General features: G+C 38.2%; 7 protein-coding genes across 7 annotated transcripts; all 7 read left to right on the forward strand.

The window, feature by feature from the left end:
• Positions 1 to 873: 873 nt before the first annotated feature.
• On the forward strand, positions 874 to 4,212 carry TM35_000034650 (uncharacterized protein; the record flags this gene model as incomplete). The annotated part of the gene is made up of 1 exon (XM_029022232.1): positions 874 to 4,212. The coding sequence occupies one exon, from the start codon at positions 874 to 876 to the stop codon at positions 4,210 to 4,212; it is 3,339 nt and encodes a 1,112-aa protein (XP_028886778.1).
• Positions 4,213 to 4,815: 603 nt separating this feature from the next.
• TM35_000034660 (uncharacterized protein) lies at positions 4,816 to 7,827 on the forward strand (the record flags this gene model as incomplete). Its single annotated transcript, XM_029022233.1, has 1 exon — positions 4,816 to 7,827. One exon carries the CDS (start codon positions 4,816 to 4,818, stop codon positions 7,825 to 7,827), a length of 3,012 nt encoding a protein of 1,003 aa, XP_028886779.1.
• A 305-nt stretch (positions 7,828 to 8,132) lies between these two features.
• TM35_000034670 (uncharacterized protein) lies at positions 8,133 to 8,705 on the forward strand (the record flags this gene model as incomplete). The annotated part of the gene is made up of 1 exon (XM_029022234.1): positions 8,133 to 8,705. One exon carries the CDS (start codon positions 8,133 to 8,135, stop codon positions 8,703 to 8,705), a length of 573 nt encoding a protein of 190 aa, XP_028886780.1.
• A 440-nt stretch (positions 8,706 to 9,145) lies between these two features.
• On the forward strand, positions 9,146 to 11,578 carry TM35_000034680 (putative prolyl-tRNA synthetase, putative,bifunctional aminoacyl-tRNA synthetase; the record flags this gene model as incomplete). Its single annotated transcript, XM_029022235.1, has 1 exon — positions 9,146 to 11,578. The coding sequence occupies one exon, from the start codon at positions 9,146 to 9,148 to the stop codon at positions 11,576 to 11,578; it is 2,433 nt and encodes an 810-aa protein (XP_028886781.1).
• A 1,243-nt stretch (positions 11,579 to 12,821) lies between these two features.
• TM35_000034690 (uncharacterized protein) lies at positions 12,822 to 17,039 on the forward strand (the record flags this gene model as incomplete). The annotated part of the gene is made up of 1 exon (XM_029022236.1): positions 12,822 to 17,039. One exon carries the CDS (start codon positions 12,822 to 12,824, stop codon positions 17,037 to 17,039), a length of 4,218 nt encoding a protein of 1,405 aa, XP_028886782.1.
• A 511-nt stretch (positions 17,040 to 17,550) lies between these two features.
• Positions 17,551 to 18,882, forward strand: TM35_000034700 (uncharacterized protein; the record flags this gene model as incomplete). Its single annotated transcript, XM_029022237.1, has 1 exon — positions 17,551 to 18,882. One exon carries the CDS (start codon positions 17,551 to 17,553, stop codon positions 18,880 to 18,882), a length of 1,332 nt encoding a protein of 443 aa, XP_028886783.1.
• A 284-nt stretch (positions 18,883 to 19,166) lies between these two features.
• Positions 19,167 to 22,832, forward strand: TM35_000034710 (uncharacterized protein; the record flags this gene model as incomplete). Its single annotated transcript, XM_029022238.1, has 1 exon — positions 19,167 to 22,832. The coding sequence occupies one exon, from the start codon at positions 19,167 to 19,169 to the stop codon at positions 22,830 to 22,832; it is 3,666 nt and encodes a 1,221-aa protein (XP_028886784.1).
• Positions 22,833 to 23,096: the final 264 nt, after the last annotated feature.

Raw genomic sequence — 23,096 nt, forward strand, 5'->3', positions numbered from 1 at the left:
TATATATATATATATATATATATATATATATATATATATATATATATATACTGGGATTGTGGTGATAGTACTGGTAGTAACGAATCTTAAATAGAAAGAGAAGATATGAGAAAAGAAGTAAGGGATATATATTTATATATATAATATAGTTTGCTCTACAAAAATTGTTGGTGTATTATTATTATTATTATTTTTTCTTGGCTTATTTTTAAATTGTTTGCAGTCATATTGAGATTTGATCTTGGCTGAGTAGTCTCTGTGTGTTTGTTAGAAAGAGAGAGGGAAAGCAGTTAAAGTACTCTGCTTGTCCCTATTTTACTGTTGTGAATGTGAGGCTTTTGTTGATGGGGCTCTGATGAAGAAACAGAAAAGAAGAGTGTCAAACATTAGAATGCTTTTGTAAAATGGAAGAAGAGGAGGAGGAATAGAAGAAAAAAAAAAAAAAAGAACTTCATGTCTTGTATCGAAAGTAATTCTCGTTTCACAGTGACATATTTATTTTTTCTTCTTCTTTGTTTTCCTAATTACTAATATAGGACACTTCTGACAGCCATTAAGTGGATATAAAGTCTAGTTTGAAGACTTACTTTTCTTTATATTTTTTTTTTTGATTTTTGATTTGTTTTTGCAGACCCTTTGTCTATGTGTGATTGTATTATTATTTCTATCTCTCTGTCTCTGTGTGTGTGTGTGTTCTACAATTTGGTTGGTGTTCCATTGTATTGGCCCTTAGTAATCTGAATTAATTCTTTGTTTGTTTTTCTCTTTTCTCTCTCTCTGTTTCTGTTTCTGTCTCTGGGGATTCACCCGTATCTGAAAGCCACAGAGTTGTATATATACATATATACATAACGGGTGTGTGTGTGTTAGGCGATGAGTCAGTTGTTTTCTACCAGTTCCCGCTCTGCTGTTCGCTGCGGCGATGGTTCCCGCAGTCTACACACGGCGGCTGGTCTCTGCACTTCCTCTACTGTCGACAGTGTTGTTAGTAGTATTGCTAATACTACTATGACTGGTGTTGACTGCAGTGTTCCGTTAACAGATGACAAGGATAACACCTGCGGGATCGGGTGTAGTGACGGAACAACAACGATAGACGCTGCAGAGGATAAGAATAGGAAAGAAGTACCTGATGTTATTTCAAGACTTCCAAATTCACAAGGTGAAAATATGTTTCTGAATCGAACTAATGATAACTGCATAAAGTATGGAAGAAAGAATGCAACAACAACACCGGTTGGTATAAATATAAGTCAACCGAGTCAACTAGTACCATCACAAGAACCTCAACGATGTTCAACTCTCCACTCTAAGAATGGAACACGTTCTCAATCTACAGAAAGAGAACCGTTGATGAATAACCGACATACTCCTTTATCATTTATAGTTACAGGAGGAGGACCAAATGGCCGGAGTCGAAGAAGTATTCTTCCAGAGGAGAATGTAGGTAGTAGTAGATCAGGAAAGCGTTGGATTTTGAGTGATGGTCCAGAGTCTCGTGGAGAAACAGGGGAAGAACCAGTTTTACTTAGTACTGTTCTTGATCGTGGTTGGGGGAAAATGTGTGAGCAAGAAGCTGCGTGGTGGAAACAACGTTGTGTGATAGCTGAGCAGCAACTCGCTATTGCTATTCAACGTGTGAATGAATACTGTAGTGCGACAACAACAGCAACAACATCGTTACCATCTTCTTCTTCTATACAATTGGATACGTTGGAAACTCAAGAAAAAGAGAAAACTTCCATTCATTCACCATTGATTTCTGAGTTAGAACTAGAAAACAAACGTTTACGGACTTTGTTGGCTCAGAGTAAAGAAAATAGTGTGAAGTTAGAGGAGGTAGAAAGAGGATCTACGGTAGTACGTTGTAAACAGGATATAGAAACAAAGAAAAATAATTGCATAGATGTTTTAATAAATAAAACTGATAGAGAAGTACAATGTATGCTGGATGAGAGATGCCATGATCTTCAAGAATCAGTTAAGCTGCTTCGCTCAGAGCGTGATACCCTTAGGAATGAATTATATGAGGAAGTTATTAAAAGAGAAAACCTAGAGACAGATCTCCTTGCGAAAGAGGAGCATCAACATTCACAGCAAGAAGAATGGCTCTCTATGGAGTGTAATCTAAAAAAGAAACAGGAACTATTAGCCACTTCACTGCGTCAAACTCACCTTAAAGTCTCAGAAATGTCAGAACAAGTTGAAGAAAAAGAGAAGGAACTGCAGAAGGCCCAATTACGGATTCATTTAATGGAGGAGGAGCTATCTATGTCTAAAGCGGAGGTGATGCGACTGAGAGAGACGGGTGAAAAGAATCTACAAGAGGGACGACGACTTCAGGAACAATTACAAAAACTGGAGGCGGACCTTTATTTACATGGTGATATAAAGAATGAAAACATAAGTGGAAAAGACGGAAGTAATTTAAGTGATTCATTTCAAGAACATACAGATGGACTACTACGACGTGTAGTGGATAGAATGCGTCGTGTGAATTCAGATGAAAAATGGATTGCATCACAACTTGTACAGACATTAAAAGGTATTGGAGTGACAGAGTTAATTGAAAAGACGGATTCATCTTCTTTAGAATCTATTGGCCGTTTAGAGTTGCAGCATTTAGTACATTCAATTGAGACACTCATAGCCTCTATTGCAAAAATGCTAAATGATAATGATGATGATTGGAAAATGACATCTGATACTGTCTGCGAAGAGACGTACGATACGTTATCAACTAGTGCGTTAAATAATATAAATTATGCTGACCTCCTCACTCGAGCAAAAGACTCTCTGTCTCAACTAGAGACATGTATAAATGCGCAAAAACAACGTCATATGGAATTGAGAGAAGAACTTGAAGTTGTTCGTAAAGATCGAAACGAACTTGTAGGACAACAAAGTAAGCAAGTGCGTCACTTACAGAAGTTGTTACTAACTGCCGAACAGGAAAAGGTACGTTTAATGCTTGATATTGAAGAGCGTGATAAAATAATTCGACGTTTAAATGAGGAATCTTCCTTGACAATGTCAATAAAAAAACCTTCTACTTCTTCATCAGAGGTGAAACATATCTCTGCTTTAGAGTCGCAAGATATGAAAGCATCTCCATTCCCCAATAGTTATTTGGGGCGACTATTAGATCATGTAAACCTGCAAATGGAAGAGTTTTACCATGCACTCCACTCAAGAATGATGATGGCAGTGGAGTCCTTTGCGCAGTTAAAAGGTGAGGAGTTATTACATATAAAGGAACGTGCGGCTGCCCTGCAAGGACAACTGCAACGCCTCCGTGAAGAGCGGGTGTCAAATCAGCGGGTTCAAGATGAATGCTTTGAGGCCCTGCGAGCCCAACTCATTAAGGTTCGTGCTGAGCTTGCAGAGAAGGAGCAGGCATTGCGTATAGCATTAACTGCGCAGATAAGACAAGAGACGAACGGCCGACCGCAGCGCTCCTCCTCCTCCTCCACCTCGTCGATTGTGAAAATTTCTGGAGAGACTACACTGAGACCAGAGGAGTCGCTGCTTAGTCTACCCACTCCCCGCAGTCCCTCCGTAACCTTACCAGCCGTATTCTCTGCGGAAGAGTCCTTACCACCACCATCACCACCACCACCCTTGCTACAGAAACAACATGAAGAAGAAGAAGAACAACAACAACAACAAAGACAACAACGAGAACAAGAAAAAAAAGAAGAAGAAGATAAGCAAAATCAACATCATAACGGGAGAGATTTGACAAAACCTTTTGAAGAGTTGCGCTCCACAGTGTCGGCTCACTCTTATAATAAGCATGACCTAGAAGGAGATGATGCATTGCCGATTCATTTTACAGGAAGAAGTACGCCTGGAAGGCGAACTGTAACCTTTGCCCCATCTGTTATTGTTGTTGAAGAGCAGCGGCGAGAAGGTGATGATAAAGAAGAAGAATGGGACAATAAACTCAAAGAGTACCAACAACAAGCAAACCCTCTTTCTTATGCTGCTCTTGCTTCCCGTTCTCCCTCTTCGAGTTTCTCCTCCACTTCATCAGCCATAACAAGTGGAAAAGAGACCCAAATGACTAGCCAAGCCATTCAACGGGGTGTGATGCGCAAACACCAAGAGGTGTGGTTACGACAGGCAGAGATCATGGGGATACCTATAGATGAGGGTGAACACCTCTCCACGACATCACCGAGTTCATTCATGCAGTTGCCTAGTTCATAGCGTAATTTTATTTTTATTATTTTTCTTTGTTTTGCTTGATACTCTGAGAGAAGATGAAAATGATCTGAAAAGAAGTTATTAGATTTGCTGCTTACATGTGAGATTCCTTGTCATTTCAGAAAGTTATGATTTATCACTAGATTATGTAGTTTAAAGTCATTGTAGACGTTTTTCCTTATTGCGTTCATTTTTTTTTTTTAAATTGTTTTTGGTTTTATTCATGTTTTCCCCTTTCATGATGGGCCGTTGTGACAGTCATACTTACATTCACATTCAGACTTATTTGCGTTGTTTCTCGTTTATGGAGTTTCCATTAAAAAAAAAAAAAAAGTGAATCGATAACAGTTGCACATTTATTCCCGTATTTTTGTATCTTGCTTATCTGATGGTCTCACACATTCTTTAAGAGTCTTTCTTGGTTGATATTATTATTATTATTATTATTATTATTATTATTATTATTATTATTATTATTATTATTATTTTATTTTTCTTTTTGGTATTTTTTTTTTTTTTTTTATAGTGTTCGATGAGGAGAGACACACACATATACATATATACATACGAAAAAAAAATAATAACGAAACAACCAAGAAGATTGTCATGAGACGCATTCTGCGGCGGTATCAGCAGCTAACTAGAGTGATATTAACATCCCACCACAGTGGCATTGTTAGCAGTCATCGCTGTGTGCATTCTCCTGTAGAGGGTAATCCACATAATTCAACCTCTCTAGATGGAAAGACATCAAAGACATCATCTGCCACATCGACTGTAGTGAGACTGAATGCCCTTTCATCTGCGGTACGACGTTTCTTTCTAAATTCACCAGGCCGTTGGTGGGAGACACCAGGAAGTGTTGTAACACTTATAACAGTTATTCTTAATCACAAACAAAGTGTAGGGGAAGCAGAAGAGAGTGTATTACATCCATTGTTAGGTGTGGAAATCTTAAAGGGACTAGGATATGCAGTATGGATAGATCCTGATGAGAGACTTGGCGGTTGGGCTTCACGTTCTGGACAAACAAAAGAGACGCTGTGTAAATTAGCAGCTTGTGTTCTGCAACCACTTCTTCCCCTTGTTGGAACTCATACAAAGGTGAAACCAATGCTTCCAGTACTTGTGGAGTGGATTATTTGTATCTCTGATATTCCTCTTCAGATGTGGCTTCCGCATCTCAAAGTTTACCTGGATTACCTAGCGACACCAAAGATAACCGATAGTGTTTCATGCTATTGTAAAGGACCTCCACCAGATTTTTTATTGTTTCATCTGATTAAAAGAGTTTCACATTTGGAGGAGGTAATGATGTCAACTGGTGTTTCAGAAGAATTACGGCAAATATTGGATAAGATGTTATCACTATTACTACTACCAGAGGTACCTTTACATGTAGAGGAAGGAAAGCAAGATAATGTCTCTCTCTCTACAGAAGCAACCTTAAATGATACTACTTCTTACTCAGATAATACCGATTACCTATCTAACTGTTTATTTTGGAAAGAGGAAGTTCCTTTGATTGTTCACGATATTATTCGTGAAGCTTACAAGCGATTGTGTCAATCTAAAGGATATACTAAAAATGGAATTCGTCTTGTTTCAACTCACATGGAAGGAGAATATCTACCTTTATTACCATTATCAATAACAAGTGATGATGAATTTCGTCGTTTGTTGCTGCGACTATCAGCATCTTCTCATTTTATTAAAAATAAAACTAGTGATGTTTATTTTAATCATCAAGTAGTATTGATTGAGTTATTGTTACGATTGGAAGAAGACCCCTTAGTCATTTTGCGTTTTATTTCGCCACTATCAGAGTTTTTGACGGAAATGATTGACAATGAGAATGATACCCGAAGTATATTATCCCCGATACGATTATCTTTTGATGGGATAAAATCAGTAATTTATAGTGCTATTGGTGTATTTCATCAATTACAAAAGAGTCCAAGAGCTACTCGTTACGTATTACTACCTCATAAACCACGTATTCATACCCTTAAGTCTCTTTGTGAAAGACTCTTAAGTTATTTACAAAGGTATGAAAAAGAAGAAAAACAACAAAAAAATAATCTTCTTCTTTTTCCAGGAATCCCAGTATCGCAACAAATTTATATTGTTTCTTCTTTTTACCGAGCTACGCGACGCCTTGTAGCAGTTGTGATGGCAGAAAAAACAGCAAGTCTCTTAGAGGAGGGAAGTGAAGGATCTGTTCTCCGTGCTGGTGGTGCCATGACAAGAGATAATGACATAACGGGTGTTCTTCGTAATATTGCATTCCGCGTTTTGGAAGTTTCTTTACTGCGGTATTATAAGGCTTTTGATGCGTTGTCATTTTTTCCAAATGAGAGGTACAACGATAATGAAGATGTAATAAAATCGAGAGAGGAGATTGAACATCATGCAGGGGGTCGTGCGATGTTATTTACTGTTCGACATCTTCTTCAACATCCTCTCTGTCAAGATGTTACGGCTATTGTAGAAGGACTTCGACTTGTGGCAATTCAGTCTTTAGTATTACATTCACCAGAATGTGAGGAATGGTTACGGGAGAGCTATAATGAAACTATTGCAAATGCTTTTTTTAGTGTTTGGCATCGAACTATTGGTGGAAGTTCAGAAGAAATAACAGGGAAGTTTACTACCACACTTGTTGAAGAATCAAATAAAGAAGGAGGAGAAGAAAAAGAAGAAAGATCACACACCGCAGTACGAGAGATGCAAATACATATGTGTGAACGACTACTTTGGATTATGCTACTCCTACACCAACGCTATTGTTGTTATTGTTCCTCATCTTCACAGAAAGGATCCTTGGGTGTAGATAAGAGGATCAGTTTTAGTTGTAGTCTATTTCGTTCACTTTTAGATTTACTTACATCTCATGGTACTTGTACAGAATTTACAAGTTTTGGTTGGCCTTTCCCGTCTCCAGAGAAATTTATCTCTTTTACTGAGAATAAAACAAAAAGAAGATTGAATGAGGTAGTTTGGTCAGAGCAAATAGTTTATCCACCCATGCAAGGAGTAGAGAATGCTGGTTTAACATCACACTGGGAGATGCAGGAAGAGTTATCTTCACTGGATAGCAAAGATATTGGAAAGTGGCGATGGTTAGGAACAACAAACGCTGTATCAGAAGCGGCAAATTTTGCTAAATCAGAGATAGATGCTGGACGTCAAGTTGGTTACGCTGGATATCTCCTTCCATGGTCAACTGTGGTTCAAAGTCGTCATCCACTACGACTGTATGATGAAAGTGGTGAATCTACAGCATTACAATTAAAGTTTGACGCCAATCTTGAGAAACTCCTTAATTTACAAAATGGTTTGGTAGTTCGATTGGTAAGCATTGCAGAAGAGTCTATGGTATTTCATGATATGATGTACATTGCTCAGTTACAGCTTGGTAATGGTGTCGTCGTTGTTCATCCGGAGGCGCATCAGCTAAAACAACTGGAAAACCCTCTTCATTTAATAAAGCATACATCTGATAATAATAATAATAATAATAATAATAATAATAATAATAATAATAATAATAATAATGATGATTATGATGATGACAACGATGAGGATGAGGAAGAAGAAGATGACAGACTCGATTAAATCAAATTACATGAAGAGAAGATAAAAGAGTTTATACTTTTTTTTTGTTTTGTTGCCTATTTTTATTCGTTTTATTTTTTTTTCCGAACTTTCTTTGTTATCAACGCTATTGAAGACCATGTTTCTTCTTCAAATTGGTTTCTCTCAATTTTTTTTAAGCGTTGTAAAAAAAAGAAAAAAGAAAGGGGAAGAAAGCTACTGAGAGTCTAAGAAATAGTGCTCTCTCTCTTTCTCTCTTTATTTATCTATTTATCTGTCTCTCTGAGTGAGTACTAATAGTAGTAGTAATAGTACTGTTATTGTAGATGCTGTGTCTTTCTTTGCTATCGCGCCACAAGATACGTGATCGTGGGGGAAATCGACACAATTTTGCGTTTGATACCATGACGAAAGTTTATCGGGAGGCGGTGTATGCGAAGGAAGCGCGGTATGCTGGAAACCCCATGTACCCAGAAGAAGGTGAACCCCGATCCACTAATACTTCTAGCGCTAGTATGAATACCAGTACTTCTTCTGCTGTGTCATCATTATCAGCGAAGCGTGAGGGTACACCGATGCGAACAGACAAAGAAAAGTCTGTAGTCAACGGTAATGATTCTTCAAAGCCTTCCAGTGCGATAAGGCAAGGTCCTAGACGTAGTGGAGTGCAGCTGGAGATACTTGGTCTTTATCATGATTTGCTGAAAGAGACAAGAAAAATGAAGGACCCACAGACGCGAGAGAACTTGCGTCATTATATTCGTTCTGAATTTAACGGAAATATCGATATTCCACGAAGATGTGTTACGCGTATTGAATGGCAACTGCACTATGGGAGGAACAAACTGGAGGAACTCCGTGATATGCGGCCTGATTCTAAGTTTACGCTTATGCGATAATGTAAATATACGTATTCGTGCAGAAGGAGTGAGAGAGAGAGAGAGAGAGAGAGAGAGAGAGAATGTGAGAAAAAGAAAATACATCTATCTTTTTTTTTTTCTTCTGTAATTGTATTTGTGTTGAGGTTGTCTCTCTGGTTTGTCCCCAGTTTTTTGGTTGTTGTGAGGAGTGGAAAAAAGAATAATACTAGTAATAGTAATAATAAAGACAAGAAATAATACAGAAACATGGAAAAAAATATATTTCAGTATGGTGTTTTTATTTATTTATAGATATTTTTTTTTCACGTGTATACGAGGCTGAACTCTGTTAGTGGTTTTCTTCTTCTGGTTCTTGTTGTTGTTACTATTACTGTTTTTGTTGTTATTGTTATTGTTGTTGTTGTTGTTTTTGTTTTTGCTACTGGTGTGTGAGTGGCTAGCCAAAGAGAACGCTGATGATGAGGCGTGCTCGTGGTATCCTCTTTCCATCAGTGTTTCGACTTGGCTTGCCACAGAAAACGCCTTTGTTCCGCACTGCACCTTTAAAGTGCGGTCGTGCTGTTCTTTACTGTTCGGTGCGGCCCTATCATCATCACAGGGCGGATGGAACTGATGCAAAACTTTTCCCCGGCTTCTCCTCTTTTAATAACCCCAACAAAGAGCAGGCAACCAAATCCACGAAGTTGATGTCCGCAAGTGATTGCAAAGGTGAGGCGGAGCTGCTAGAAGTGCTCCGTTCCCTAGATATGGATTTACCCACCATATCTCATGAGGAGAAACACACTGTAGAGGAGGCAAATAAGGAATTGGAGCGTTTTGGAACACCTTGCATTGGTGTTAAAAATATGTTTTTAAAGAGTAAGAAGAATGAGTTGGTTCTTGTGACAGCGCTTCACACCACAAAGACGAATATGAAGATGATTCAAAAAGCAGCTGATACAAAAGATCTCCGATTCGCACCTGAGGATGTTTTGATGTCAAAATTGGGTGTTGTTCAGGGTAGTGTTACACCATTTGCCCTCATAAACGATAGTTCAAAAGGGATTAAGTTAATTATTGACAAGGCACTTATGGATAGCCCTATTCCTGTTGTATTACACCCTTGCCGAAATGACAAGAGCACCCTTATTACACCTAAACAATTGTGCCAATTTCTAGATAAGATTGGCTACAAATATGTAGTTGTGGATTTTTCTGAAGAAAATGCTTCTACAGAAGCCACAGGAACTGATTCGGCTGCTGCGAAGGAAAAACCAGAGGCTAATAAACAAAATACAAAGAATGCAGGAAAGAAGTCTCCTCCTCCATCTGGAGGGGCTGGTTCTAACGCTGTAAATACAGCTTCTGGTGAAACTAAGCTAGGTATTATGGCAAAACGTGAAGAAAACTTTGCTCAATGGTATACTGAAGTTATTACTAAGGGAGAAATGATTGAATATTATGATGTTTCAGGTTGTTATATCATGCGCCCATGGTCATTCTTTATTTGGAGCCGTGTTCAGAAATTTCTTGGTTCCCGCATTGAAAAAATGGGTGTTGAGGATTGTTATTTCCCTATGTTTGTTTCTAAAAGTTGTTTGGAACGAGAAAAGGATCATGTGGAAGGATTTGCACCTGAAGTTGCTTGGGTGACAAGAGCTGGTGAAACAGATCTTGAGGTGCCTATTGGTATCCGTCCTACCAGTGAAACTGTTATGTATCCATATTATGCCAAATGGATTCGTTCACACCGAGATTTACCTGTGCGTTTGAATATGTGGAACAGTGTTATTCGATGGGAATTCTCACATCCTACACCATTTATCCGTACACGTGAGTTCCTCTGGCAGGAGGGTCATTGTGCATGGCAAACGGAGGAGGAGTGTGCCGATGATGTTCTTCAAATTCTTGACCATTATGCTGCTGTATATGAAGAATTACTTGCTGTTCCTGTGGTAAAGGGTAAGAAGACAGAAAAGGAAAAGTTTGCTGGTGGATATTATACCACAACTGTGGAGACCTATATTGCTCCTGTAGGCCGTGGTTGCCAAGGAGGGACAAGCCACAATTTGGGACAAAATTTTGGAAAGATGTTTAATATTAACTTCCAAGATCCTGAAAAGAATGATGGTTCTACTCTTATTCCCTGGCAAAATTCATGGGGTCTTTCTACCCGAGTTATTGGTGTTATGATTATGGTGCACGGTGATGATCGCGGTTTGGTTCTTCCTCCTCGTGTGGCTAACGTACAAGTCGTTATTATTCCTGTGGGAATTACAAAAGACACAACAGATGAAGAACGAGAGACACTCTTGGATAAGTGCAAGGTTCTTGAAAAGGACCTTATAAACTCTGGCCTTCGTGCAAAGGCTGATCTGCGTGATAACTATAGCCCAGGATGGCGCTTTAACCACTGGGAAGTGAAGGGTGTGCCTGTGCGCATTGAGTTGGGACCAAAGGAGTTATCATCACAGCAGTTGTCCGTGGCGCTGCGCTACAACAACAGCCGTCGAACAGTTCCATGGAATGAACAACTCCCCAGCACATTCCTTGCTCTCATGGACGAAATTCACGATTCTATGTTGGTGAGAGCTGCGCAAGAGCGTCAGGAAAACACGAAGAAGTTGACAGAGTGGGAGGATTTCACACCGGCAATCAATAATAAGGCTTTGGTGTTGGCCCCATGGTGTGGTTCAATGGCCTGCGAGGAACAGATCAAGAAGGACAGTGCAGAGGAATCCAAAATTCTGCAAAGTGAAGAGACGCGTGATGATGCACGTGCCCCGAGTATGGGTGCCAAATCACTTTGCATTCCGTTTCAGCAACCTGAAGGCGTTGAAGGACGGACTTGTATCTGCAAAAGCTGTAACAACCAAGCTAAGGAGTGGGTGCTCTTCGGACGTAGTTACTAAGTATATTAATGAAGAAGAACCATTTGAGAGGGAAACTACAATAATAATAAAAAACAACAACAACAAAAAACCAAAGCGAAACACTATTTTCTCATGAAAAAAAAGAGTATAATTTCATTCTTTGCAGGAATAAGACATTCTGTGTGTGTGTAGAGTGTACGGTTTGTTCTTTTATTTTTGCGACTTTTATTTTATTTTGTTGTTGTACCAAATTTCACACTCTATTTCTTTTTTCATTTCCATCAGAGAGTGATTATTTGTATATTCTTTCTCTGTATGGAAGTACGCTAGCGAAAACAAATTCAAGAGAGATCATTTTTCTGGTTTATATGTGGGGGGAGAAGTGGAAAAAGAATGGGGTGGTGGGAAAGCATTGGATAGAATGAGAAGCAAATAAAAGAGAGCGAACAATTCCTGTGCGGAGGAGATTAGGAATATCTTATATGCGTAAACGAGTATTACTACTGGGATAAAGATTAATTCATTTTGCAAGCTAATCGACCATGGATCCAATATAATACATACACGCAGAAAAAAGGAAAAAAAAAAGGAAAGAAAAAAAAAAGAGAAACGAACATATTTATGTGCAAACGGAAAGTGATAATAATACTGTGAAAGTTGTCTGTGTGGATGCAGGGACCATACTACAGAGTATCCAGGTGTGGAAAGTTTTTGTGTGATAAAACAGTTTGTTTTTGATTCTTGCATTCTGTTTTTCTCTCTTTTTTCTTTTCTTTTTTTTTTTTTTTGCTAACCAAGATAGGGAATTCTTCCATCTCTGAGAGCGTGAAAGTCAGAGAAAATATACAGCTTCACAAACGCTCTAAGGGAAAAAAATATAAGTATATATATATAGGGGGAGCTATTTATTATTATTATTATTATTATTATTTTCCTTTTCCCCCTCCCTTGCTCTTTTTCCCTTTAATAAATTTTTTTTTTTCTTGCTTAGTATTTGAGCCACTTATCGTGTGTGTGTGTGTGTCTTTGTGCGAAGGGCACTTCTTGTTTGTGCACATCGTTTCATCGCTTGGTAGACGAAATCTATCTTTGCATTCACCACAACTCTTAGAAAAGCTAGAAGAGTTGTAGCCTCCCCAGAAGCATATAAACACCATATTATCTGTGTGTAATAGTGACTGCGGCTCTGCTATTACTCTGTGGTCGCCCCTGTACTTTACGTGATATTCAGCAGTATTCAATTAATATACAGAAAAGAAAAAAGAAAAATAAATTAATAAAGATGAGTGCTTCTCCTCAACGAGAGCAGAATATATTCTCCGAGAGAATTCGTAACTTACGCCGTCGCATTGACCGTGCCAGACCTTTTTTCCAGCAGTATGAAAGAGGTGAACTGCGTGTAATGACGAGTGAACAGAAACGACAGATTGGAATGTACACAATCTGGCTTTCGGATCTTGAAGACTTAAAACAGGGGCGTGTACCACCTGTGCGAAAGTGTGAGTTCCCAAAAGATGACGATATAAGGCATAGTGAAGGCGATGTCAATAATAAAAAAGTATTGGGAACAACAACAGTAGAAAAAGAAGAAGAAATAGGAGAAGTAAAAGATCTTCCAGAGGAGACCCATACTGTTGTGAATCAATATTCTATAGAAGCTGATCCTCTTTTCATGGAGAAAGTGGAATCAGAAGATAATGAAGAAAAGAAAGAAATTAAAGAAGAAGAAGAGGAAGAAGAAGAAGAAAAAGAAGAAGAAAAGCAAAAGACTTCGACAAGTCGAGAAAATTCGGGACCCAGAAAAAAGAATAACACCATCGATGATGATCTTATTGGGGATCCTGAGACTGATAAAGAGCGGCTTGTACGTCATCTTCGTACTCTCTCTTCTTCTTCGGCGCGGGAATCCTTTCTTAGAAGGTATGTGGAAAGAGTAACCAACACGGAGGAACTACAAAGTGTGATTAAGCGTTTTGAAACGGCTAATAATGTGCGACAGAAAATTCTTTCGGGTTCCGTTAATCGCGTATCTAAAGCACAGTTGGATAAAGTTAGTGAACTTTCAGAACTGCGTCGTACCATGAACTTCCTTAAGCAACAGAAGAAAAAAGAACAGCGGCGACTCGAGACTTTTCTTCTACAGTGTTTAAAGGAAAGTGAGGAAGAGGAAGTGGAAGTGGAAGTGGAAGTGGAAGAAGAACAAGTAAAGGAGGAGAATATACCAACACTCAATAAAGAAGAAACAACAGAGAGAGTAAAAGAAGAAGAAGAAGAAGAAGAGGGTACAGTCGATACTACTCTTTCTTGTAATCTACAGCCTGTGCCCTCTATAGATGTTGAATTGCCAGAGAAGAATGAATGTTTAGATGAAGAAGAAAACAGATTATCGTTACAAGGATTAATACCTACTTCGAATCTTTTAGACTCATTGACTATTGAAACGTCTGATAGTGATAAATTCAAGTTAGATGAACTGAGAGATATAACAAATGATAATGAGGGTTTAATTGTTGAAAAAAGTATTGAAAAAGAGAATGGTCTTGTTGGAAATCTTACAACATCTGAGAGAAGCAGTATCTGTGGGTCTACCACTGTTACTCCTGCGATAACTTCTCCCGGTGTTAGTCACGGAGCTTGTATTAGTAGTAGTAGTAATATGAGTGAAAGAGAACAAATTCAGAGGAGTACCATTGACTGGTCAAAACTAAAATATACCAAAAACAGTCTTCGTTTGGAAATAAAGACATTAATACCTCTAGAATCACCATCGTCACCAGATCAAGAAAAACAACAACAACAACAACAACAACAACAACAACAACAACAACAATGTCTTCAACATAATGAGGATGTCAGTACTTCTTTGAATGATGAGGAAACTACTCCAAATGTATACAGTAATAAGAGACGTGGTAGACGAAGGAAAAGTAGATGGGAAGGTAAAACAAGAAATACAGTGAAGGATCCACTTGATTATATTCGTTTGCATATTCCATTCCGTAACAGATGTGAAGATCACAAGATGGATAAGCAAAATATGAATACCGAGGTTGTAGAATCTCAAACTTCTTCTTCTATTGCTGTGCTTAGGCGTTTAGAGAGGGAACTTCGGTATATTCAACGTCATCCTGTTCCGTGTGTTTCAGTTGTTTTAACACATAACTTATACTCTGATAGTAATGATAGCAACACTACTGATGTTAGTTGTGGTGATGATACAATGATTGCGAAATGGATCCTACATGTTTCTCCCTCTGATGGTCCACTTTCTGGTCAAGTGATTCAATTAGTTGTTGCATTTTCAGCGTTATACCCATTTGTTCCTCCACTTGTTTATTCAACTGTGTTTCTCCCACTGTCATCTGTAATGATTTCAGAGAGTGGACAGTCTAATACGCTGCGACTTCCGTGGACGTGTAGTACACCTACACCAAGTCGTAGTGGGAAGAATAGTAAAGAGATTTGGGGTGAAGGATGGAAACCAAATTATAATATTCGTGGTTTGTTATTTCAAACCCAAAATTTTTTTGGGTCTTCTGCTTTTACGGCTTCCTGTAATGCACTTGGAGAGGACTTATATCGTCAGAGTATTACAGAGGCAAGATTAGCATGTGGAAAACAAGCAGCTAGCTTTGTTAATGAAGACGCTAATAATAAAGAGAATTCTCTCTCATATAGGGTATTAGAAGTAGTGAATGGTCCATTTTTGATTTCTAAGCAGATCGAAGAAGCTACAAAAGAAAATAAAAAAGAAAAAGGAGGAGACACGAATACATTATTGAATGTTGAAAAAAATGGGAGTAACTATCGTCAGACTATTCATTACTATGAAGAAGGAATAGAAGGTGTAATTCAAGGACCTTTTGTGGGTTGCTGGGGACATCTGTTGATGATGTCTACTTCAGTAGTCTTAGAGGACAAGATGGAAATTTCTCCTGCAGAAGAAAGAATAAATATGGAACCTGTTCTCCAACTTCGTCTAACGACTTGTATGGGGGACTCTTTGCCAAAACTGGAACTTGTATGTTTTTCGCAGCGTTCACTATCAAGGAAAGATATACATTGGGCAGAATTGGCTTTAGAGGAAACAGAGGAAGAACGTAAAGATGAGAAGAAATTAAATGATGATGACAATCAAGAACCAGAAAAACAAGAAGAAAGACAACGAGGACGTGCTTCATCAGGTATTCTCTCACGATTTACTGTAGACTTTGGAAAATGTAATAATGAGAAGAGTGTCTTGGTGAAGTTTTTCTTTTCAGACGCTGCTCAAATGTCTCCTCCATCTTGTGTAAAGGCTGAAGAGATGGGAGAGTCGCATGTATACCTTCCGTCCAATAGTTCTTTTCTTCACAAAAAAGGAGAATTAATACCTCTTGCTTGGGCTATTCTATTGCATGTGGACGATGGAACATCATCAACTGCCATTTTCTCAATGTTTTCGGGGGAGTATATCTCAGAAAATGAAAAAATATTTGTGAATGATAATAATTTCACTAGCATTAGTGTTGCAGATGTTGTAAATAATGTGGACCCAAATCACACTGAAAATGTAGATAATAATAATAATAATAATAATAATAATAATAATAATAATAATAATTCTACAAGTGAATCTCTTGGTATGCCACTATATTGTGTTGCTTCATTGGATACTGAAGCAAGTACAGATTTACTTGGTGTTTTGTGTGAAGTCTCTTATCCAATGTCAGTGTCAGGCAACTATGTTCCTGAGAATATTGATGTCCATTCTAATATGGTTGTAAGTGAGGGTGTTTGTAATGCCTGTTTTACTTCTTCTATTAGAGGAAATAAGTTCTTCATACTTTCCACACCTCTTGCTGCATGCAATTTTTATTTACCTTTGGCGAACCTGTTTTCACCTTTACCACCGGAGAAATTAAATTCTCTTAAACTTAGTATTTCACAATTGTACCGTAATCCAGAGGCATCAACAGCTTATATACCTCCCTTTAAGGTTGCACAGAGTTTACACTTTTTTGCACTTGTTCTTAGGAGTCTTGGAAATGAGTGGATAATGCTTTTAAACTCTTCTACAACGGGAATTATTACTACAGAGATGCGTTTGTTGAGAACTGTGTACACTCGTATTTTATATACCTTTCAACAGCTCGTTAGAGATGAAGCCAAACTCCTAGATTTATGTAACATTATTACAACTAGTGAAAATTTCCTGAAACGAAAATCCACTGTTTACAAGTCCGTTAACGTTGATTCTTTAGATGAGATATCTTTTTTGGAGGGGCTTTTGGCGTTATGGGTTACCCAATGCATTCCATGCCGAGATGCTGCTAACATTATATGTACTGTTGATGCTTCTAAGGATTGCACTACCAGTGTATCTCGAGTGGTGGAAAAGCGTTGGTATGACACCACTACTGAGTTGATTACCTATTTGAAAGGGGAGGGAAAAGAAGATTTATTAATCAAGATTCAATTCCACATTGGCCTAATTACTGCTGTCACAATAAAAGAATAAATATGGACTTGATGGGGGACGGGTGGGGAATTATACCTGGAAATAAAAGACGAAGAATTTTTTTTTTTTCAGTTTTTTTTTTTTTTTTATTATTTTATTTTGTGATCTATTTAAAACAAGCACACACACACACTCACAATTTACAAGAAGTTTTTTTTCTAGCTATTTAATATACCTACAAAAATATGTAGGTGATTCTTATTTGCTTATTTTATTTTATTTTTCGTTTTTACGATTTCTATTAATCTTCATGCTCTTGTGATCGTTTATATATATACATATATATGATTTTCATTACCAGTGTTACTCTTGTTTCATGTGCATTTTTTTCTTTTTTTTTTTCTACGAGTATATCTTTCTTGTTTTCTCTTTTTTTTTTTTTTGTTCGTTCTTCGCTTATATCATGTGATTTCTTTAGGTGGGGACGGTAGCACTGCTGCTGCTGTTTGTGGTTGTGGTTGTGGTGGGAATAATAATAATAATAATAATTAAAAAAAACATATTCTTCTAAATGTCGCATGCAGGTCCTTCTCTTCTTCTTCGCAATCTTCATTGTTCCCTTCCTGCAATTGGTCGACTTTACGAAGGTGTAGATTCTGCCCTTGTTGGTGTGTCGGGTGGTGGTCGTGGGGTCTCTTCCCCCATTACTTTACCGCGTGATGTCTCCACAAGAGAGGAGGGAGAGACTCTGCTGGACTTTTTCTGCCAGGAACTTCACATGGGAGCATCTTCCTTACGGCGTTGGCGCTCTGGTTTGGCAAAGGCTGTTCAACGCCGTTGGTGGTCTAGTGAGGGAGATAACACTCAGAAAATAAATTCTGTATTATTACCCAAAGAGAGTGATGATGTCCTCTTTGTCCGTAGTGCTATTAACGATTTAAAGGCGATTGTTTCACCTTTTTTAACGTTAAAACAACCAGAAACTAAAAATGTTACATATGGGAGTTCTTTTGTGGCCACTCGTCGTATATTACCTGGTGTCTTTTTATTGAGTTTGCCTGTAGCGGCTGTTTTCTTTGCGCATCCACCGCCTTCAAGTGATCCGGTGACTTCTTTCTTTATGCATGTGGAAGATCTCGTAGGTCAACTTGTAGTGGCAGGGGGTGACACTGAACCTGATGGTTGGTGTCCTTCACACGCAGGTTACGTGAATTACTTGAAAAAGTCTGTTGTACCGAGTAATAATTTACCTTTTCTAGAGAAGGAAGAAATATTTGGGATTTTAAAAGAGGAGAAAAGGAATATGTCAGGTAAAAAGTCGGTTACTAAAAATAATTTGGAGAAGAGTCCTGCGATTCAACTATGGGAATATTTTCATGATGATATGAATGGTTTACCTCTTAGTGCATTTTTACGACAACGACTCTCAAAAGAGGAATATGCTTGGTGGGTAAGTTTAGTTTTATCCCGACGTTCTGGAGCTGCAACGCTTATTCCTGTGTTGGATAAACTTAATCATCACCCTGAGCCTAATTGCTATTATACAATGTCTACTGAAGAGAGTTTTTGTGGGATTGATGTTTTTGATAATCTTTTAGCTGGTGTTCCATTAGAATTTTTGTATGAACCTTATATCCATGCCTTTAGTATCCGTGAAATACATGAGGGAGAGGAGCTTACACTCTGCTACGCCTCACCCACTGTACACGTTAAACAAGGCAGATCAACATCAGGTGGGATTTCAGTATCATCTCCTGAAGGTCGAGCTGCGTGGCAAGTACAATGGGGTTTTATTCCAGAAATGGACTCACCTTATTCTTCTGATGACTTGAAGGAGGTGGCTACTATTGTGGCCGAACGTCGTGTAGACCTCCGTCAGATGCATTTCCCACCTGACAAGTAAATATACATATATACATATATAAAAGGGGGAAACAAGAAAAAGAAAAAAAAAAAAAAACACAAGAAGCGTTACTTCTAGCCTTTGCTGAAAAGATTTATACAATATGCATTTGGTTTTTTTTTTTTTTTTGTATTTATCTTTGATGTGGTCTGTAGAAATCTTTTTTTTTTCTTTTTTCTTTTCTTTTTGAAGACAGTATAGAACTTGCACTGCGTAGTACATACAGAAAAAAAAATATATATATATATATATATATATATATTTTGGGTTATCCAACATTAAATATGGTAGGAGACGATGAAGAGGGTTCCGTAAATTTATCACAAGATGCCTCCGTTTTACATTTGGTTCTTGACTCTTTTTTGAATTCATCTTCAAATTGGCCAAAAATGGATGTGACACCTAAATCGCTAATGACCGCAGTTGGGAATCTTCCCAGTGACCAACCATCTCGTGTTTGCTTACAAATGGGAGTTTATGGGGATTGTGTGATTGAGAACACTGCCTCATGTCTTTTTCTTTCTGAAGTTTCCCTTGATGACGCGGCTCAAGTTTCAGTAGATGGTGAAAATGATTGTATTCTTGATGAGAAAAAGATGTCTATGATGGCAGTATTTCATGAACCTATTAAAATTTATGCCCGAGCACCCCTGACATTTCACTCGGTTTGGTTTGGGAATCTTGTTGAGGTAGTGGGAGAAGGACCGGTATTTTTTTCTCAGTGTATATTTGGAGCATCTCCGAAATGCGTACGGAATGATTTTTCATCATCACCTTATGCGAGTGTACAACTCTTACTTGATGGAGTGTGCACTTTTTCAGAGTGTGATTTTAGTCATATTTGTGGGTTAGTGGGTTTTGCAGGAAATTGTGAGGTACCTGCTTTAAAAGCTTCTGGCCATACAAAGTTAAAAATTATTAACTGTAGTTTTTCAGGTCCTGGTGTAGTATCTACTGCTATAGCTTTATTGGATTCTGCAACACTTGAGGCTGATTATATGACTGTTGTACGCTGTGGTGGCCATGGTTTAATTGTTGGTGATAGAAGTAATGCCGTAGTACTCCGTAGTGTTTTTTATAGTAATGGCGGAGGTGTATGGGTGAAAGAAAATGGTAAATTAGCAATTCGAGACTCAAGTTTAGAAATGGTTCAAAATGGTCAAAGCAGTCTTCTTCTTACCGATCATAGTCGTTGCTCTGTTCATGATACTGCCTTATCTTCTTGTGCTGTAGTACCACAGTCATCAGGAAGATCTATTGTGATGATTCGTGATTATGCACATCTTTCATTGACGTCATGTGATTTGTTTTGGGTAAAAAACAATGATTCTGTGGAAAGATCGCAACATAATCAACACCAAATGTTTTACAGTGTTCTTGTCGCGGGTCGCGAACGTGATCACACGGAGGATGCTGGACTTTTTCATATAGTGCTAAGAGAAGGAAGTAAAACGACACTTACTCGTTGTATCCTTCGTTTACCATTGATGGATGAAACGGATAATCAATGCGCTTCTGCTGGTATACTTTTACGTAGTATTCCTCAAACCAATGGTCTTCCTTTATATGCTGTAGAAAATACAGTTTTATATGGATATCCTATTGATACAAACACTCCTGTAGTAAAAAATGAACCAAATTTAGCTCAATTACAACTTATGTGTGGGCTTGTATTACCTAGTTCAAGTAATGAAGATCAAGTAACAGCTATACAAGGTGTAACATCAATGTGGATATATAGCAATCATTTTCTTAAATCAGATCAAAAACCACTAAAAGATGCATCTTTGGCATGTAGTTCTTACGATATGTACTGTAAAGTGACTGGATTATCACCTATTCCCCTTGATACTATCACTAACAGTGATCTTGCTTCTTATCGCACCATTTCATCCCTTTCAGCATCACCGTTGGAACGACAAAATGGTGTCATGAAAAGATCAGCATTGGACGTTAGGAATGCAACCGCAACGGATCTCTGCTCAACAATTGGTAAAAGTCCTCCGCAAATAGATGATACATGCTCAAGAAAAAGTTATGGTGACCGTCAAAGCAATTCAAGAGTAGCGAATAGTAGTGCTACAAGTCTCACCTGTTACAGTGCTGATGATGATGATGATGATTTTGTTGTTGCTGCTGTTGTTGATGCTAAAAATACTACTACTACTACTGTTAATACTACTGTTAATAATAATAATAATAATAATAATAATAATAATAATAATAATAAGAATGATGGTGAAAGCAACCATAACGCCATTGAACTTTTACAACCACCGCCCCTACCAGTTCCTCCACCACAGCCTCCAAAACAGCAAAAAGAAAACAAAGATGAGGGTACTAAAGAAATTATTACCGAACGCTTGGTTCAAAAAGTTAGCAGCTCTTCTTTAGCTACATCCAACATCCCGACAAAGTCTTTTCAAGTAAGTCCATTACCTCGTGAAATGTGTAAGATTCAATCGGATACAAAACAATCTACTGATACAGCAGGTGAAACATTAACTATAGAATCACGTACCAGTAATTATGAAGACTCCGAAACTGAAAATCCGACATCAACGACTGTTAAGGTGGCTTCGTCTTCGCGTTTCTCAGTGACATCTCAGAGAGGTAATAATAATAAGAAAAATAATGATAAGAAAAATAATAATAATAATAATAATAATAATAATAATAATAATAATAATAATAATAAAAAGTCTTTGCCTACCTCATCTGAGAATAAAAAACGTTTAGCTAAATCTTTCTCTAATGTTTCGCAACGAGATGGTAAAAAATCCCAATTACGAAAGACTGAAAGAATTGTTTCAGGTAACCGAACTGAAACAGAGACCTTTTCACGATACCGAAGGCCAAATAGTACACGTCCTTCTAATAAAGTCAAAAAGACTAGGGTTGTAAATGAAGAACGAACTCCATCAGCAATTACAACGACTGATGTTCGGTATTCTTCTGAGTTTTTTCCGTATCAACCCTTATCTTCTAATCGTCGTAGACCATCTACTAACCTTGAAAAAGCGCCAAATGATTGTAGACTCGATAATGGTGCTGGCGTTAATGATGAAACGGGTAATACTTGGCCATGGGATGTGAAATTGTTACGGAATATGCTGCACAAAAAGTTAGGACTATATTCTAGTCTTGATGAGTACGAAAAGGCTTTCTACGCAAAGGAAAATAATGAAGGATCTTCCACTTACAGTACTAGAGATGAAGAAGAAGATAGACGGTACAAAAGGCGAATCACACCACAACGCATAGGTGTGGAACCATTGCCAGGAGAGATACGTGAACGCCGCATTTTTTCACCGCATCGTAGTACAAAGTCAGGGATGTCTTCATTGGGATCCTCTCTTAGCCGTGGATATCGTCCATATCATTCTTCACGTAGAGAAGGCGGATGGGCTACTTCACGTTTATATGATGATTTTTGGAGTAAGTGGCATAAAACTCAGCTCTTTACGGAGTTGCTAAATGAGCTTCGACGTGATCAACGGGAACGTGAACGACTTTCACAGGGAGAAATGGAAAATCAGGTGCGACGCATGTATGGAGCGCCAACACGTGGACGACGGGGTAGTAACAGTGAACGAGTGGCTGGTGCGGCTCGTAACTACGTCCTGCAACAGAGGAACTCTCGATATAATCAAAGTGGATTAAGACCTCAAGGAAAGACAGAGGATGCCGAAAATGCTTTATTTTTTCCCCAAACCCCCCGTGAAGGGGGTGAGAGAGGCGGCGGTATGAATGGCAGAGATGGACAACGTACGCGGGAGTGCACCGGGAACAATGGTGCGACTTATCGTCGTATGGCTCCACCGTCACGAGTATCTCCAGTAGGATCATCAAAAACATTAACAACATCAACAACAACAAATGCGATAACAAAAGTGACACCACCTCTTGGGCATCGGGTGGGAAATTCCAGACCTCACAGGAATTGTTAGTGGGAGATGCATAGCTAAAGTTTTTCCTTTTATTTATTTGCATTACTTTTTTTTTTGTTTTTATCATCCTTAGCGCCATTTATCAATGGTACCAATAGAACGTGAAGTTAGCGAAAGTGAAAAAGAAAGCTATACATTAATATCTATACATATACTCTAGGGAGAGAGAGAGAGAGAAGAAAGAAAGAAATAGGGGAGAATATAAAAATGGTAAGTGAATACGATTCGCAGAATGTTTTTTTTTTTTTGCTTGTTTTTTTTTTT

This window comes from Trypanosoma theileri (genome assembly GCF_002087225.1).
Source record: "Trypanosoma theileri isolate Edinburgh chromosome Unknown TM35_Tth_3_V1, whole genome shotgun sequence".
In the NCBI taxonomy this organism is placed as follows: Eukaryota; Euglenozoa; class Kinetoplastea; order Trypanosomatida; family Trypanosomatidae; genus Trypanosoma; species Trypanosoma theileri.